We start from the raw sequence: 15,618 nt of genomic DNA on the forward strand, positions 1-15,618 counted from the left end.
GGACCCCCCCCCCAAAAAAAAAGTCATGTTCTTATTCATAGGTGCTTATCTTAAATTCTATCCCTTACTTGACAACTAAGTAAAAATCTATACATTAACCATTTTACTTTTCTGTTTATTATAGATCGAGCTGGAAGCATAAGTACTCTTGATTCTTTAGACTTTGCAAGATATTCAGATGATGGTAACAGAGAAACGGATGAGAGAGTAGCAGGTGAGTAAGATTGTAAACATAGACTTGGATTCTTTGACTTTCCAGAAATATTAAAAAGGCTTGAAGAATTCTCTTCCTTCTACAATATGGTATGTTACTATAATGAATATAATTATTATACGAAGTTGTGTTATTAACTTCCTGTTACTAATTACTAATTAGGTTTTAGGATTCTCCAGCTTCCTGTTTGAGAAGTTGTTCTGAGAGTTGTGCTGAGAGTTTTGGTATTTATATACCTCCAATTTGCTGAGTTTTCCTTGTAGCTAGCAATTTACAACCAAGTAGTTGTAAAACTGGTGAAAAACAGGCTTAAGTTAGCCATTGTGTAGTCCAGTTATTGGACCTTAGCCTCATTTGCCTTAATCCTTTTGTCTTACAAGTCAGGGTTATTATGATATTGTGTATCACTGTAACTATTGATTGTTAAAAGTTGGTTAAAATAGCTGCATTGTGGTTGGTAAATGAAAGTTGGCCTTGAGTTCCCTGTACTCCCTAGACACACAGATTTCTAGAAAGTTTCTTTCTTATGATTCAGAAAATAGAAGGTTCGTGCTGTTACAATAAGCCTTTCCAGGAACCTGTCCATGCCAACAAGGACATCTTTTCTAATTGTTTAGTTTTTCATTCCAGTCTTCTTTCCCCTTCTTTACTCCACCCTTTCCTTCACAGCCCTGCCTTGTAGATGTTATCATTGGATCTATAGGGACTTCAGAGGACCAATTTGTACTCTATATTCTGCCTATGCCAATTGAGCCCATTGGGAGTCTGCTGAAGCAGGGAGTTGGGGCTTTCATGTTGGAATTTGCCAGTATAAAAGCACTGGCTCTCTAGTGTGAATATCTACTATCTCAGTTGCTCTTTGCCATTAAAGACAATGTTGATTGTATTGCAGAAACTACTTTTTGGAAGACTTTGACTCTGAGAGAGATGGAAAAATAAAACAGTCAATTGGACTGTGCACACTTCACTGAAATAGAAAAGTTACCAAAAGGAACCCTGCAATAGACCACAGATAGAGCCTGGGAGGGTAGTATAACGTCAGAGCATGCCCTTAGTGGAGATTCATCTATTCACTAAATCTATAGAATTTTTTAAAATTTATTACAACAAGTTTGTTAAAAACCTACCAAAGGAGGCTGGGAAAGTGACTCAGTGGTAGAGTGCTTGCCTTGCATGCATGAGGCCCTGGGTTCTATTCCTCATCACCACATAAGCTGGAAGTGGTGCTGTGGCTCAAGTGGTAGAACGCTAGCCTTGAGCTGAAGAGCTGAGGGACGGTGCCCAGGCCCAGAGTTCAGGCCCATGACTGACATAAAAACAACCTACCAAATACTTCCCTGTTATGGTCATTATGGATAAAAGTATATACAAATTTGTATGTAGCACTTGCCCCTAACAGTGTATATTAACTCATTGATGACAGAATTACTATTATCTTTCCTTTCCCAGGTAACTGAGAGATTATATAAGACTTCAGTAGCAGAGCCAGGATTCAAATCAAGATAGCCTAGCAACAGAGTCCACAGTTGACTGCACCATATGCTACCTCTTGGCATGAGGATTAGGTTTGACCTAATTAAAAATAACATTCCCATAAATGATGTTCATTCCTTGCTTGAGATGAGAGATTGAATATTTAAAACCTCAGTGTTGCATGAGTTAAAACAAAAACTATTAGTAATTCCACAGAAGCTTAGAGAGAATTCAGCATATAAAACAACAGTAATATCAATTTAACAAGGACATCACTGAATTTAATGAAGCTCCTTGTATTAGATCATTTATTGACAAGTATATCAAAACAGTAAATCATATCAGAAATATCTAAAAGCAAATCAAGTATAAAAGTATTTAATGTTAAGATTAATTTATCCTATATGTCACTTGTAAAATTGTATTACCTGTAAAGTAGCATATGTAATCAGATAGTAGATATTTTTGTTAAATGTATAGTATTTAGTCTATATATATACATATGTGTATATTTACTTAAAATTTGACATGTTCTTTTTCTGTACATATTGATACATTTTGCTCCTATCCAGAAATTGGTCATATGATTATTTTGTTTAATCTTTTGAAACATATTTTAGGTTGAGTCAAATTGAAATGTTCTTTGTTATTCTTCCTAGCTGTTTTCATGATTCTAATTAGTTTTATGCATGTAAGAGCAAAATATTCATAATCTATTGATGGCCACATAGGTAGAAATAATAGGATAGTTCCTTTGACTCATACTATATATATAATGCTTTAATTCCCTGTATAATTTTCTATTATTTTGAGTTATCTGGATACTTCACAAATATATTCAGCTAAGAGTGAAATGTATTAAATGTGATCATTTTTACTTTACATTTTTAATGTGAGAATCTAAAGAAAATATCATACCTCTACATTTGAAAATACTTTGTGACTTTTAATTACTACACTGTATTCATATATAAATATATCTTCCCTAGAAAACAAAGATACAGTATACTAAGAGAATAGCTTTCAATCTTTTGGTGCTCTTGTGTTGTTATTTAAATCAAATGTGTGAATATGGATGAGGCTTTACTAAAAATTTCAATTTACTGAAACTCCCATTTCCCAAAGGATGTGTTAACCATTCATAGTAATTAAAATCCTTATCAAAAGACTGATAATTGAGTGCATCTTGTTATCTGACATTGGATCATATATAAATGTCTCTAAGTTTATGGATAATGTAGGTAAGAGAGTTCCTACTCTATGTCAGGTACTTCGCTCTGTGCTTTATATAAAATTTTAAATTTTGTTAACAGTCCTACAAAATAGATCATTCTTATTTAATAATTTAGAAAACTGAGACTTACTAAACCTGGGAAATTTGCCACTAGCATGAGCAGTGAGATTTTCTGGTGCTACTCTTTTATTACTTAGTATTGCTTTTGGGTTTTTTGTTTTGTTTAATTCAGAACCCATAATATGTCCTTTAGGAATAGGTTGTACCCCTGAGCACTGGAAAATCATGGGAGAAGAGTCCTGTCTTTCTCAAATAAAACTTAAGCTACTCACTGGTATGACTCTTGCCTGTAATTATAGCTAGTCAGGAGACTGAAATCTAGAAGGCTGCAGCGTAGTTCAATGGTAGGCAAAGTCCAAACGGTAGCATACCAGCCAAGTAAGTATAAAGCCCTAAGTTCAGACCCTAGTATGGGCAAAAAAAACCCTCAACTTACCCATTTTCTTCTCAAAAAAGTAAAATTTTTAAAAGTTTTATATCTTGGTATTTTCTGCATTCAATTTACTTTTCTTATGAAGTATGTATGGTCACATAAATGATTTAAGTAGAAATTTAAGATGCCCAAAACACCTTAAATGGATTTTATTTTTCGTTAGTAAAAAGCCCAAGATTTTTTAAAAGTATCAAGACATCCATGTTTCAAACATTTGAATTACTATAATTTAATTTATGCATTTTGAGTGTTGCTATATATTAAGTACTATGTTAGTAGATATAGAAGTAGTTTTTGCCCTAAATAAATTAGTTCAGAAACTTATCTGTATATTATAACACAGATATGTCCACTGGTTTGAAAATGCTGACAGACTCCTTGTTAATTTTAGAGTTACCAATACCCCTGTTTCAGGTTTAGAAGATCAATCTTTTACCATCAGAATTCCTGACTGACATTCTAGTATCACCTTCTGCTAGTGTGTAACTGCTCTAAATGACACAGTTCTGTGCTGAGATTTAGAGAAGCATAACAATTGTACTTTTGAACTTGTAGGGAAAACTACAGTTTTTTTTTTCTTTCTTTTTTAAGTTTCTTGTAAAGATGGCTGTACAGAGAGCTTACAATTATATCAGTAAGATCATGAGTACATTTCTTGAGCATTGTTACCCTTCCTTTGCTTTTCTCCTACTATCCCTTACCTCCCCATCTCTTCCACTCCTCCCCTCCCCAAAGTTGTAAAGTTCATTTCCAACATAGTGTCTTCTGAGTATCATTGTTGCAATGGGTCATTCTCTGTCCTTGTTTCAGCATTTTGTTATTCCCCTTCCCCTCCCCAAATTAGATAAATATATATACAACATGCAAGGTATCAAAATCAATACAGTGACAACAGGGACATACCGTAGGAGGAAGAACATACAAAAGCAACAAACAAACAAAAAGCCGGGCACCGGTGGCTCATGCCTGTAATCCTAGCTACTCAGGAGGCTGAGATCTTAGGATCACAGTTCAAAGCCAGCCCGGGCAGGAAAATCCGTGAAACTCTTATCTCCAATAAACCACCAGAAAACTGGGAATGGCATTGTAGCTCAAGTGGTAGAGCAATAGCCTTGAGCTGAAGAGCTGAGGGACTGTGCTCAGGCCCAGAGTTCAAGCTCCATGACCGACAAAAAAAAAAAAAGAAGAAACAAAAAAATTACATAGTACATTAAAAACAACAACAACAAAGTAAAACCTCTTGTGTCCATATGTTGGGGTTCATTTCGCTTAGCATCATCTTATATGGTCATGTGTACATAGCTTTTGAGCTTTTGTGCTCATCTGATAAGATTATCCTAGACATATACTAATTATTATTGCAAATAAGGGAAACCATAGGACCTATATTTCTTTGCATCTGACTTACTTCACTAAATGTGATTTTTTTCCAGGTCTTTCCATTTCCTAACAAATGGAGTGGTGTCATTCTTTCTGATGGAAGCATAGAATTTATAGATAGATAGATAGATAGATAGATAGATAGATAGATAGATAGATAGATAGATAGATAGATAGATGTATATATATATACACACCACATTTTCTTGATCCATCCATCTACTACTATTAAATACTGGCATGATCAGTTGATGTTTCCGAAGTATTGGAAACATTGCCCACTAAGTAAATATTGTTGAACACTTACTCTACATTCCGGGTCTTATGATGTTCTAGGAATAACAGTCAATAGCACAACCCTATGTAACCTTTATGATGCTGACATGATACAGTAAACATTCTAAAATGGCCTTCAGACTTTTACCTGCAGGATAATCTGCCCCAATCCTCTGAGGAAGAAGTAGCATCTGTATCCCTCAAATACTTTAGGTAAGGGCCTGGCAGTATGCAGATCCAGCTACCTTAGGATTTCTTTTTTTACTACTATATCTCTTATATATTCCTCCTCTGTTACAGATACATCTTCCTTTCTCTATTAGCAGTAACTTTTTATTTCCTTGTATCAAGCCTTATCTAAATCCTATTTTATAATTTTGTATAACAATTAAAATAGGATGCTCCAACAAGGCTGAATAAAAGGAAGTATTTTCAAATAGATTTATCTGCATTTGTTACCATGAAACTAAGATAGGGTTAAGGGAAGGAGGTATATATTATTGTAGTGGATGTTTATATTCATTAATTTTTTGTGGATTTCTCATTTTCTTTAATATTTCTTAAAGTTCATAACAATGTTAGTTGCGTAAAGGAGCAATGAAAGTGGGGAAAATAAGAATTTTATGGTTATATAAGTTTAGAAATTCATGCTTTTCTGTAGGATTTTTCAATCTTCAATATGATTATATGTTTATTTAGTAATTTATGATTCCATAACATAAAGGTCTAAAGTATGAGCAAGTACAGAGACAGTTGCTTGAGGATATTAAAGGCTTAGATTCAGTATGGTTTAGACATTTAATAGGAGGAAGGGTAAGAAAGAAATAGTCTTGAGGTTTCCTTGGTTTGTCTGCTGAGTACATACTAATACCTTTAATGGACAGAGACTGCAAGGGAAAGAATAGATTAGAGAGGAAGATGATGAAATTTATTTAGATAATATCAAATTCAGGATTTCAAAAACATTTAAGTGGACATGCCTAAGAAATAATCTGGTAGATCTGTGTCTTGGAGAAGAGGATTTAAAATTTTGAGCCTTCAGAGTACTTGTAATATTTAAAAGCAAAGGAGTATCATCTATCTAGGTAGTTAAGTAGACTGAGAAAAGGGCCAAAGATGATACCCTGAGAAACACCAAGTTTGAGATGAGTGACAGAGGAACCTAAGCAGGAGACCAGTAATTGAAAGAAACTTTGTTTTTTCTTTTTGCTTGCTTGCTTGCTTTTTTCTTTTCTTTCCTTTTTTTTTTTGCCATTCCTAAGGCTTGAACTCTGGGCCTGGGTGCTGTCCCAAACTTCTTGCTCAAGGCAAGTGCTCTACCACTTGAGCCACAGCACCACTTCTGGCTTTTTTGAGAAGTTTATTGTAGATAAGAATCTCAGGGAGTTTCCTGCCCAGGCTGGCTTTGAACCACAATCCTCAGATCTCATCTAGGATTACAGGCGTGAGCCACCATCTAAGAAATGTTTCTTTAAAGGCTGGGGGAATAGAAGATGCTTCCCTGTACCAATATCTCATTAAATGAATGAAGAAAATGCAGCCTACTAATTATGGGATTGCATCTAGCTTTGATGCACTTATCATTCTCTAAGTCATACCTCACAGAACTAGGTGTTTCTAAAGTCCACTTTAGAGGATCCTTGTAAATCCAGTTGCAAGGTAAAGTACTACGTTCTTGCCTTATGTTGGAAACAAATTTTTATTCTAACTTGGAATCTTAAGAAAACATAGAATTTTTCCTTGTTCTAGAACTATTCCTAGGATAATTAAGTAAAACAAATATTGAAAGTATAAAATTGGGGGGTGGGAAGGTGGCTAAGTGGTAGAGTGCTTGCCTTGCATGCATGAGGCTTTGGGTTTGATTCCTCAGTACCACATAAGCAAAAAGAAAAAAAGCCAGACAAGATGCTGTAGCTCAAATGGTAGAGCGCTAGCCTTGAGCTGAAGAGCTGAGGGACAGCACCCAGGCCCCACAACCGGACCCCCTTCCCCCCCCAAAAAAAAGTATAAAATTGTTCCTTCAAATTACCTTGTAGTACAAAAAAAAATATCCAGGAAATTCTCATCTGAAAGAAGACAAATGGAACTGTTGATCTGAACTTTTGAATGGGAATGAAAAACTTCTTGACAAATGTTACGGAAAATATCTTCTAAATATTTTTGTGTTTCATGTCAAAATGAACTGCTTTTATCAAATATTTCAAGATAAATATAGTACTAAATATAGTCAGGACCATCAAAAATTATTTCTGACTTCATTTGCTCACCTCCAAAGTCATGAAGGCAGGACCTTTGTATTTATAAAAATAGAGATACATATAGTTATAAATATAGATATATTGTTATTGTTTGAAACAAGAAATCACCATGTAACCTGTCCTAGAATTTGAAGTTCTGCCCCAGTCTCTTGAGTAATGGGATTACAGGCATGCACTACCACACCAACAGAAATCATAACCTTTAATAACTCTAACCTGCCAGGTGCCAGTGGCTCATACTTGTAATCCTACCTACTTAGGAGGCTGAGATCTGAGGATCACAGTGAAAAGTCAATCCAGGCAGAAAAGTCCATGAGACTCATAGCCAATAAACCACCAGAAAACTGGAAGTGGTGCTATGACTCAAGTGGTAAAGTGCTAGCCTTGAGCTGAAGAGCTCAGGGACAGCGCCCAGGCCCAGAGTTCAAGCCCCATGACTAACCAAAAAACAAACAAACAAAAAACCTCTGGTCTGCTACTAGTATTAGGGTGAGAAATAATTATTTCAACTAATTTAAACATGCTTATACTGGCTCAGTCATTAATTGTTTTGGTAAAATTGTATCATGCAATATTAATATGTACCCACATGCTTGTAGCTATTACTTTAATTCCAGTAAGAATACATTCATCTGGGTTGGCCAACTAGAGTGAGCAGGTTGGTTGTTAGTTTCTGCAGTATTTTTTATAAACACTTATTCTCAAATTTTTAATAAGAATTCTGATATTTAAAAATACTTGGAAATTTGAGCTCTAATTCATTCTTTTACTAAGGACAGATTTATATATATATATATATATTCATATATTTATATATATATATATATATTAGCACTGCTATGAAGAGCCTTTCTTATTAAATTTTCTCACAATTGCAATTACTTGATTATACTGTGCCTTTGTAGAGATGTGCCATAGCCTCAAATATATACTTGTCTTTTAACAACTACAATGTATACTGTACTGTAAGAAACATGCAGCAGAGTGAATTCATTTTGATTGAAACTGTCTTTTCAAAACATTGGTAGTTCCTGATGACATTTGGCTATATATGTGGAGATGTGTATAAAAATATACTATATTCTTGCCGTCTGACATGGGTTTTTCTGGCTTTCTGTGCCTTAATCATCAGTGTTTTGCTCTTGGTCACAACTTTTCACTAATTTAATTTGAGTTTTTACCAATTTGTGTTTTAACCAAATTTTCCCCTTGTTTTTGTTTTTGTTTTTTCACATTTCTGTCATTCTGGTATAGGGCATTTCTGATCTGCAATTGTTCTGTAATACATCTAAGTAAATTTTTAGTGATACTGAAAGCATAATATGTACACTTTTACTTAAGATACAGTACCATTAGATATTTTTAAACCAAAATCAGTTACCTAAATTTAGAAAGTGAACAAACATACTTTAATGTGTATTTAGTCTTAGCACTAAGTTTCTAGAAATGTAAGCTGTAGGGGAAACGTCTTACCTTTGTTGCACAGAAATGTTTGCAGATCAGCATTGCTGGCTACCAAAAAGCATACAATAACATAGTGTCATCTGATTTTTTTGTTGTGCTTCCATCTTTGCTGCAGTTAAATTCTGTGCATCCAAATAATTGGCCATCTTATACTAGATGTAACTACATCTCAAGTTTTTATCAAACATATGCAAACTGAGTGAATTCTGATTTTTCCATATATTTTTATAGGTTTGTCATCTCTGACCACATCTCATGTAATCTTTTTTCTTTTTACTAGTCAACCAGGAAAAAAAAAAAATCAATCTTTAAAATGAAACCTTAAATCCCCTAAGTTTAATACAGAACTATTAACTATTGTCTTTTTAATATTCAATTGTGACAAAGTTTACTTCATTTTTCCAGAGATTTACTTAAATGTTTTTTCCCTCAAATCTAAGTTGCTTTTTTAGCCTAATATTTATAAAGTTAAAAAAAAACCAAACATATGTGTTGAAACTTTAGTCATAACAAAACATTTTAAAGAGCTTAGTAAGAACACAAGAAAAATCTTGTGTTCCTTTTTATTTTATGATCATATTATGGTAATAGAAATCTTTTAGTTTCATTAATCCATTCTAACATGAATAAATCTATTTGAAGATCTATCAGAATCTTTGGAATTCCTTAATTGTACTTGATATCCTTAGATAACTATGCATAATCATTTTAGAGTTTAAATGAACATAATCACTTGCTTTAGGAATTATCCCAGCTAGAAATTAAAAGAGATACTTTACTTTTTATTTAAGTAAAAAGTTAATTAAAACCCTATTTTTAATTTTTATTTTTTGGTGCCAATCCTGGGGCTTAAACTCAGCATCTGGGTGCTGTCCTTTAGCTTTTTTGTTCTACCACTTGAGCCACAACTCTCTAGCTCTTTTGGTGATTAATTGAAGGTAAGAATCTCAAGGACTTTTCCTGTCCAGGCTGGCTTCCAACCCTGATCCTCAGATCTCAGTCTCCTGTGTAGACATGAGCCACCAAAGGCCAACCAAAATACTTAGAATTTTCGAGGTGTTTAACATAACTATGCTTATTTTCAGAAAATATATTTGTTTGTAGGAAGATGTATAGGCATCTTACTGTTAGTCAAGTATTTAGTCTATATTTCTTTAACATCTTAACAAAAAGAATCTGTTCACTGATGTTATTACATGTTGATATTAGAATATTGTTCTAGACTGCATTTTAAAAACTTTTTGGAAAAATCCTAATGATATTTATTTAAGGATAAATTTCATCTAATTTTTAATTTTTCCTCTAAAATTATTTTGCCTTAAAACATTTCATTTTTTTTACCTAGACTGAGTGAAACAGTCTTAGAGATTATAAGATTTTACCATTACCTAAATGAAAATATGCTGTACATTTTATTTTTAAATAGAGCTATTCCTTGTCAGACAGCTAGAACATTTACTAATAGTCCCTTAATTCTGCTAAAACTATGGAAAACATTCACCAGTTTGCTTGCAAATCAACTCTGCTGCATGCGTTCACAAGTTTCATAAAGATTGCATGCTTTCTGTTTTCAATACAAATTGTATTTTTTTTCATACCCATCTTTGCTTTTTATTTTATTTTTTATTTTTGTTTCCCTTTTCTTGGTTGGATGCCTGTGTGTGTTTATTCCAAATCCCTGTCCAGTCCTGGAGTTTGAACTACGGAAAGCCAAGGAGACCATTCAGGCCCTCCGAGCCAACCTGACAAAGGCTGCAGGTGGTATACACAAAACTTTTCTGAGACTTTTTTACTTTGACTATGTAGAAGTAGCTAGGATATTTTTAAAGGTAAAATAATAAAACATTATATTTTCTTTCACCAGAACATGAAGTTCCTTTACAGGAACGAAAAAATTACAAATCAAGTCCTGAAATTCAGGTGGGTCAGTGATAGATCTAAAAGTATCTTTCATATAGATCCTTAGCACAAATATTGAATGAGGAAATTTACAGTTTGTTCATCTGTCTTTTATTTTGCTTACAGGAGCCAATCAAACCTCTTGAAAAGAGAGCTCTAAACTTCTTAGTCAATGAATTTTTATTGAAGAATAACTACAAGCTTACATCAATAACATTTTCAGATGAAAACGATGACCAGGTAAAGTCACTTTAAAAAAAGATTGATTTCCTTTCTAACTTATCATTTACTTTATTATTTCGTTGCATTGTTTTTTGTTGTACTTATAGTAAAATTATATAAGGCTTGTTACCAAAACAATCCCAGTTTACTCAGTATATTCCACTGGCATATAGACTTTTGCTGATTTTTAAGCTTTCTACATATAAAGACTTTTTTATTCTTTCCAGGTAGCTTTTTACGACTTCCTACTTAAAACACATTTGCATGTTTTCATGGAGTCTGCATTTTTTTAACTGTAAAATATTTACTCAGTCTTTGGGTGCTAGTAGTTTCATGCCTACAGTCACAGCTACTGAGGGGACAGATTGGGAGAATCAATATTAAAGCCAGCCTAGGCAAAAAGTTTACAAGACCCCTCATCTCAACCAATAGGTGGTGGACTTAGTACCATTCTTCTGGTCGGTCCAGATAAAGCAGGATGCATAAATAAGAGGATCACATTCCAGGCCATCTCAGACCAAAAACAACACCCTATCTCAGAAATAACCAGACCAGAAAGGGGCTAGAGGTAGAACTTATGTAGTAGGAGCACCTGCCTAGCAAGTTTAGAGCCCTGACTTCAAAACTCCAGTACCACCAATAACAGATGTATATTGTAAGTTGATACAATAATTGGAAAATATTTTGAATGAAAACAACACAATCATTCTGAATAGGTAATAAGTAAAAATATTATTTAATATTAAGTAAAAGATTATTCTGTTAAAAATCTTGTACACAAAGAAATAGTGGCTAGTTTTGATATCATCTCTCAATTCTAGAAATTTTTGGTAAATTACTGCTCTAGTTCAGTCTTATACTTTTGAAGAATAATGCCAGAGTATATATTGTATGCAAATCAAGAAGTCACTTTTTATTTACTTTTTATGTGATGCTAGAGATTGAGCTTGTATTGCGCATGACTTGTATGTACTAGGCAGGGCAGGTGCTTTACTACTAAGCTGCACCCCCAGATCCAAGAGACCATCACTCCATTTATTTCTAATTTATTCTTTCTAAAAGTATTGTTTTATTAGAGTATATGAATTATACAAAGTGCAAAAGGGTTTATTGTTATATTTGCACCGTTTATATAATGTCTGGTGATTACATTTGCTTCTTCCATGCTTCATTCATTATTCTTTGTTAGCCTCTAGCCTCCTAGGCTCCACACCCCAGCTCCTCCCTCCCTCCCTCTTTTTTCCCCTTTTTAATTTGAAACAGTCTTGGTATGTTGCCCATGCTAGCCTTCTACTGGCTATGGAGACCATGCTGGTCTCCAACTTGTAATCCTCCTGCATTCACTTCCCTAGTGCATGGATTTTAGATAAGCGGTACCTATTTTTTTTAACTTTTAACTTTTTTACAGATGTTTTTAAATGGGTTTCATTGTGTTCATACACACGCGCAAACACACACACACACATACACACACACACACACACACACACAACCAGACTTTGATCATTCTATTCCACCCTTGCCCTCTTTTCCCTCTTCCACCTCCTCTGGTTCCCCCCTCATAAAGTATAAAATCTCTTCTTGTTCATGTGCCTTTCTTATTAAAAAAAAATCTAGATTCCCCATAAGAGAGAAAATAGGATATTTAAAATCATAAAGCAGTTTTTAATATTTGAGATTTTAAATGAAGGTCATTTCATTGATGCATATCTCCCATGGATCGATCTCTTGGCAAAAATTGAAATGCTCTAAGGGATATAGCACTTCATCTCCTCAGTTATTATCATATATTTGACAAAAATTAAATATAACACAACTGTGTGTTGCTTAACAGTTTTCTGAGAAGTATGTCATAAGGCAATTTGATCAGTATGCAGATATCATCATAGAATGTACTTACACAGACTCACATGGCTATGACATTTAGATATGTAATTTTGGGGGGCCACTGACGAAAATGTCATTATGTGGCTTATAGGTATAAATGTCTAGTAATTATTAATTATTAGCTGTCCCAAACATGTTCTTCATAAAAGACAAAATCATTTGCTATTTACCTAACAATACTATACTATGCTAGCATGATAGTTTACATTAATCATGTTTTGAAAGTGGGCAATTAAGTAATGAATAGGGAAAACTTTAAAATATTTGAGAATCCAGAAAGATTGCAGAAAGAGGAAAATAGGAAGGACACATTAACAGAAGAACAGGATGATAGATTTTAACCCAGCTGTATCTTTCTTTAAGTATAAATAAGTATAAATAGTTGATTCTGAGTGCAGTTGATTACTTAGGAACTTCAAAAGGTTTTTGTAAAAATCTTTGTCCACAGAATACTTTATCTTTTTGTAGTTTTAATGAAGTTATGTTAGATTGAATTAAAGAGAATGCTTTAAAAGTAGAAAAGCCACTATTTGGATTTTGAAACTTGGCCAAAAGCATTTTCACTCATGAAAATTAGATTGGAAACATTAACAGAGAGAAGACATGTTGACTAAACTGATTACTAACCCCAGGAGACCACACAAATTACTTGTAGGTTGTTACAATGAATAACAAAATATCATTAGCAAGTTTACTTGTAACCTGTAAATAATAGGTTAAATAATAGGTAAAAAATTATGAATGAAGACCTTTTTAATTTTGATATATTTTTTGTCTTCATGTTTTGTTAGCTTTGAAATTAACCCAGGTTATAAAGTTAAGAATGTACTTTAGTTTCTTCTTTGCCTATTTTCAGTGCTAGGAATTTCATCTAGGGCCTTATACAAACAAGATGAATACTCTACCACTGATGCTATATTCCCAGCCCAAGATTTTTACATTTTTGATAGATTTAATAAAAAGTTGTAAGTAGAACACATTAACCTCTAAGCCACCAACCCTTTTTACTAGAAAGTAAAAAAGAATTTATGAATAATAATAGACAATAGAATATTTAGCATAAACTTAAGTATTATGTGTAATTGGAATTATATAGCTTGACATTACAACAAAATTGTGGTTTTATTGTATTTTCTGGAGCAGAACATAACATTTTATGTTAACAATAAAAATATGACTTAAAAATACAAGATAAAGGTATTTTTATGTTATTATTTTTTATCTTTTAGGATTTTGAATTATGGGATGATGTAGGATTAAATATTCCAAAACCTCCAGACTTATTACAACTTTATCGAGATTTCGGGAATCATCAAGTGGCTGGGAAAGATCTTGTTGATGTGGCCAGTGGAGTAGAGGAAGATGAGCTAGAGGCTCTTACACCAGTTCTAGGTAGCCTTCTTCCTCCAACCCTGAATACCCCTCAGCCTGATGAGGTGAGAAACACCAGCGAACTGACTGTCCACAAAACATATTCATGCAGAAGCATACAATGAGATCTTAAATTTCTGTTTTTCTCTTACTTTGATTTTAGAATTCCTTGCTAGTACAGACACTAGAAGATAAAATTAGCTTATTAAATAGTGAGAAATGGTCATTGATGGAGCAAATCAGAAGACTTGAAAGGTTAGTCCTTGGTTATCATTTCTAAAATCTTGGCAAGTTGTAAAGCATAATTTTTCACATTGTAACAATTCTAATAGAAAGTGTGATAACTGCTTTCTGTATTTAAAATAGTAAAATTTAATGCAGTAATTTTATAATCTATTAGTTTTTTGAAGTAAGAAGTGTAAGGTATTTTGACTTACCTTGAATTGTGTCAGAGTAAAATAACTACTTTTATATTAGTATTACACATTCCCCATTCATTTTTTTTTGTCGGTCATGGGGCTTGAACTCTGGGCCTGGGCACTGTCCCTCAGCTCTTCAGCTCAAGGCGAGCCCTCTACCACTTGAGCTACAGCGCCACTTCCGGTTTTCTGGTGGTTTATTGGAGATAGGAGTCTCATGGTCTCTCCTGCCCGGGCTGGCTTTGAACCGAGATCCTCAGATCTCAGCCTCCTGAGTAGGTAGGATTACAGGCGTGAGCCACCAGCGCCCGGCTCTCATTCATTGTTTTATTTAATTCTTATAATCTTGGAGTTAGTGATATTATCCCTATTTTGTGTATGAAGAAAGGTAAGTACTGATTAAAAGTAGGTTAATCTGGCCATTTTTAATGCTGAGTTGTTTATGGATATACTTTTATGTAAATGAAACATCAGTGGGTTGTGCAGAAAAAATTTATCATTTGTCCTATAGTTTGCTGTTAATATGAAATATTTTCTATGAAGTTGCTACTATTGTCAAGGTTTTCAAAATTCCTTTTTATTTTGCAGTGAAATGGACTTCCTCAGAAATGAACGCTTTGCCATACCAGCAGTTTGTGATGCTGTTCAACCATCCTTGGATCAGCCTTGTTCCAAAGACTCTACAGACAGTGGACAGAGTACACTTGTAAATAGTTCTGACCAGGGTAAAAAGCAGAAAGCCCATCTGTCAGTATCAGATGAAGTTGATTCCACTATTCCTAAAGAAAATTCCTCAGATTCTTTTCCCAGGAGAGAAAGAGAAGGAATTCCATCTTCTTCTCCATCAAGTAAAAATGCCGTTCATTTTGATAAACCCAATAGGTTAGTATGTTTCCCATATTTTGAAATACATCTTATACTTAAGTCCATTGTCAAATGGAAAAATTTCAGTTCTTGAACTGCTTTTGTAGATTATGTGTATGAACTTTTACGCAGACAGGAACGCAACGTATAGCAAAGTATATGTA

At 33.8% G+C, this 15,618-nt stretch overlaps 1 protein-coding gene across 1 annotated transcript in view; it reads left to right on the top strand.

The window, feature by feature from the left end:
* The window catches only part of Kiaa1468 (KIAA1468 ortholog), an 81,341-nt gene that overhangs the window by 12,474 nt on the left and 53,249 nt on the right, over nt 1-15,618 (top strand). The window contains exons 2-8 of the mRNA XM_013018894.1: nt 125-214; nt 10,479-10,550; nt 10,657-10,712; nt 10,818-10,931; nt 14,030-14,236; nt 14,335-14,426; nt 15,179-15,472. Of these exons, the coding sequence (XP_012874348.1) occupies nt 125-214; nt 10,479-10,550; nt 10,657-10,712; nt 10,818-10,931; nt 14,030-14,236; nt 14,335-14,426; nt 15,179-15,472 (925 nt within the window). The remainder of the gene's footprint in view (nt 1-124; nt 215-10,478; nt 10,551-10,656; nt 10,713-10,817; nt 10,932-14,029; nt 14,237-14,334; nt 14,427-15,178; nt 15,473-15,618) is intronic.

This window comes from Dipodomys ordii, unplaced genomic scaffold (assembly GCF_000151885.1).
Source record: "Dipodomys ordii isolate 6190 unplaced genomic scaffold, Dord_2.0 Scaffold43, whole genome shotgun sequence".
Classification (NCBI taxonomy): Eukaryota; Metazoa; Chordata; class Mammalia; order Rodentia; family Heteromyidae; genus Dipodomys; species Dipodomys ordii.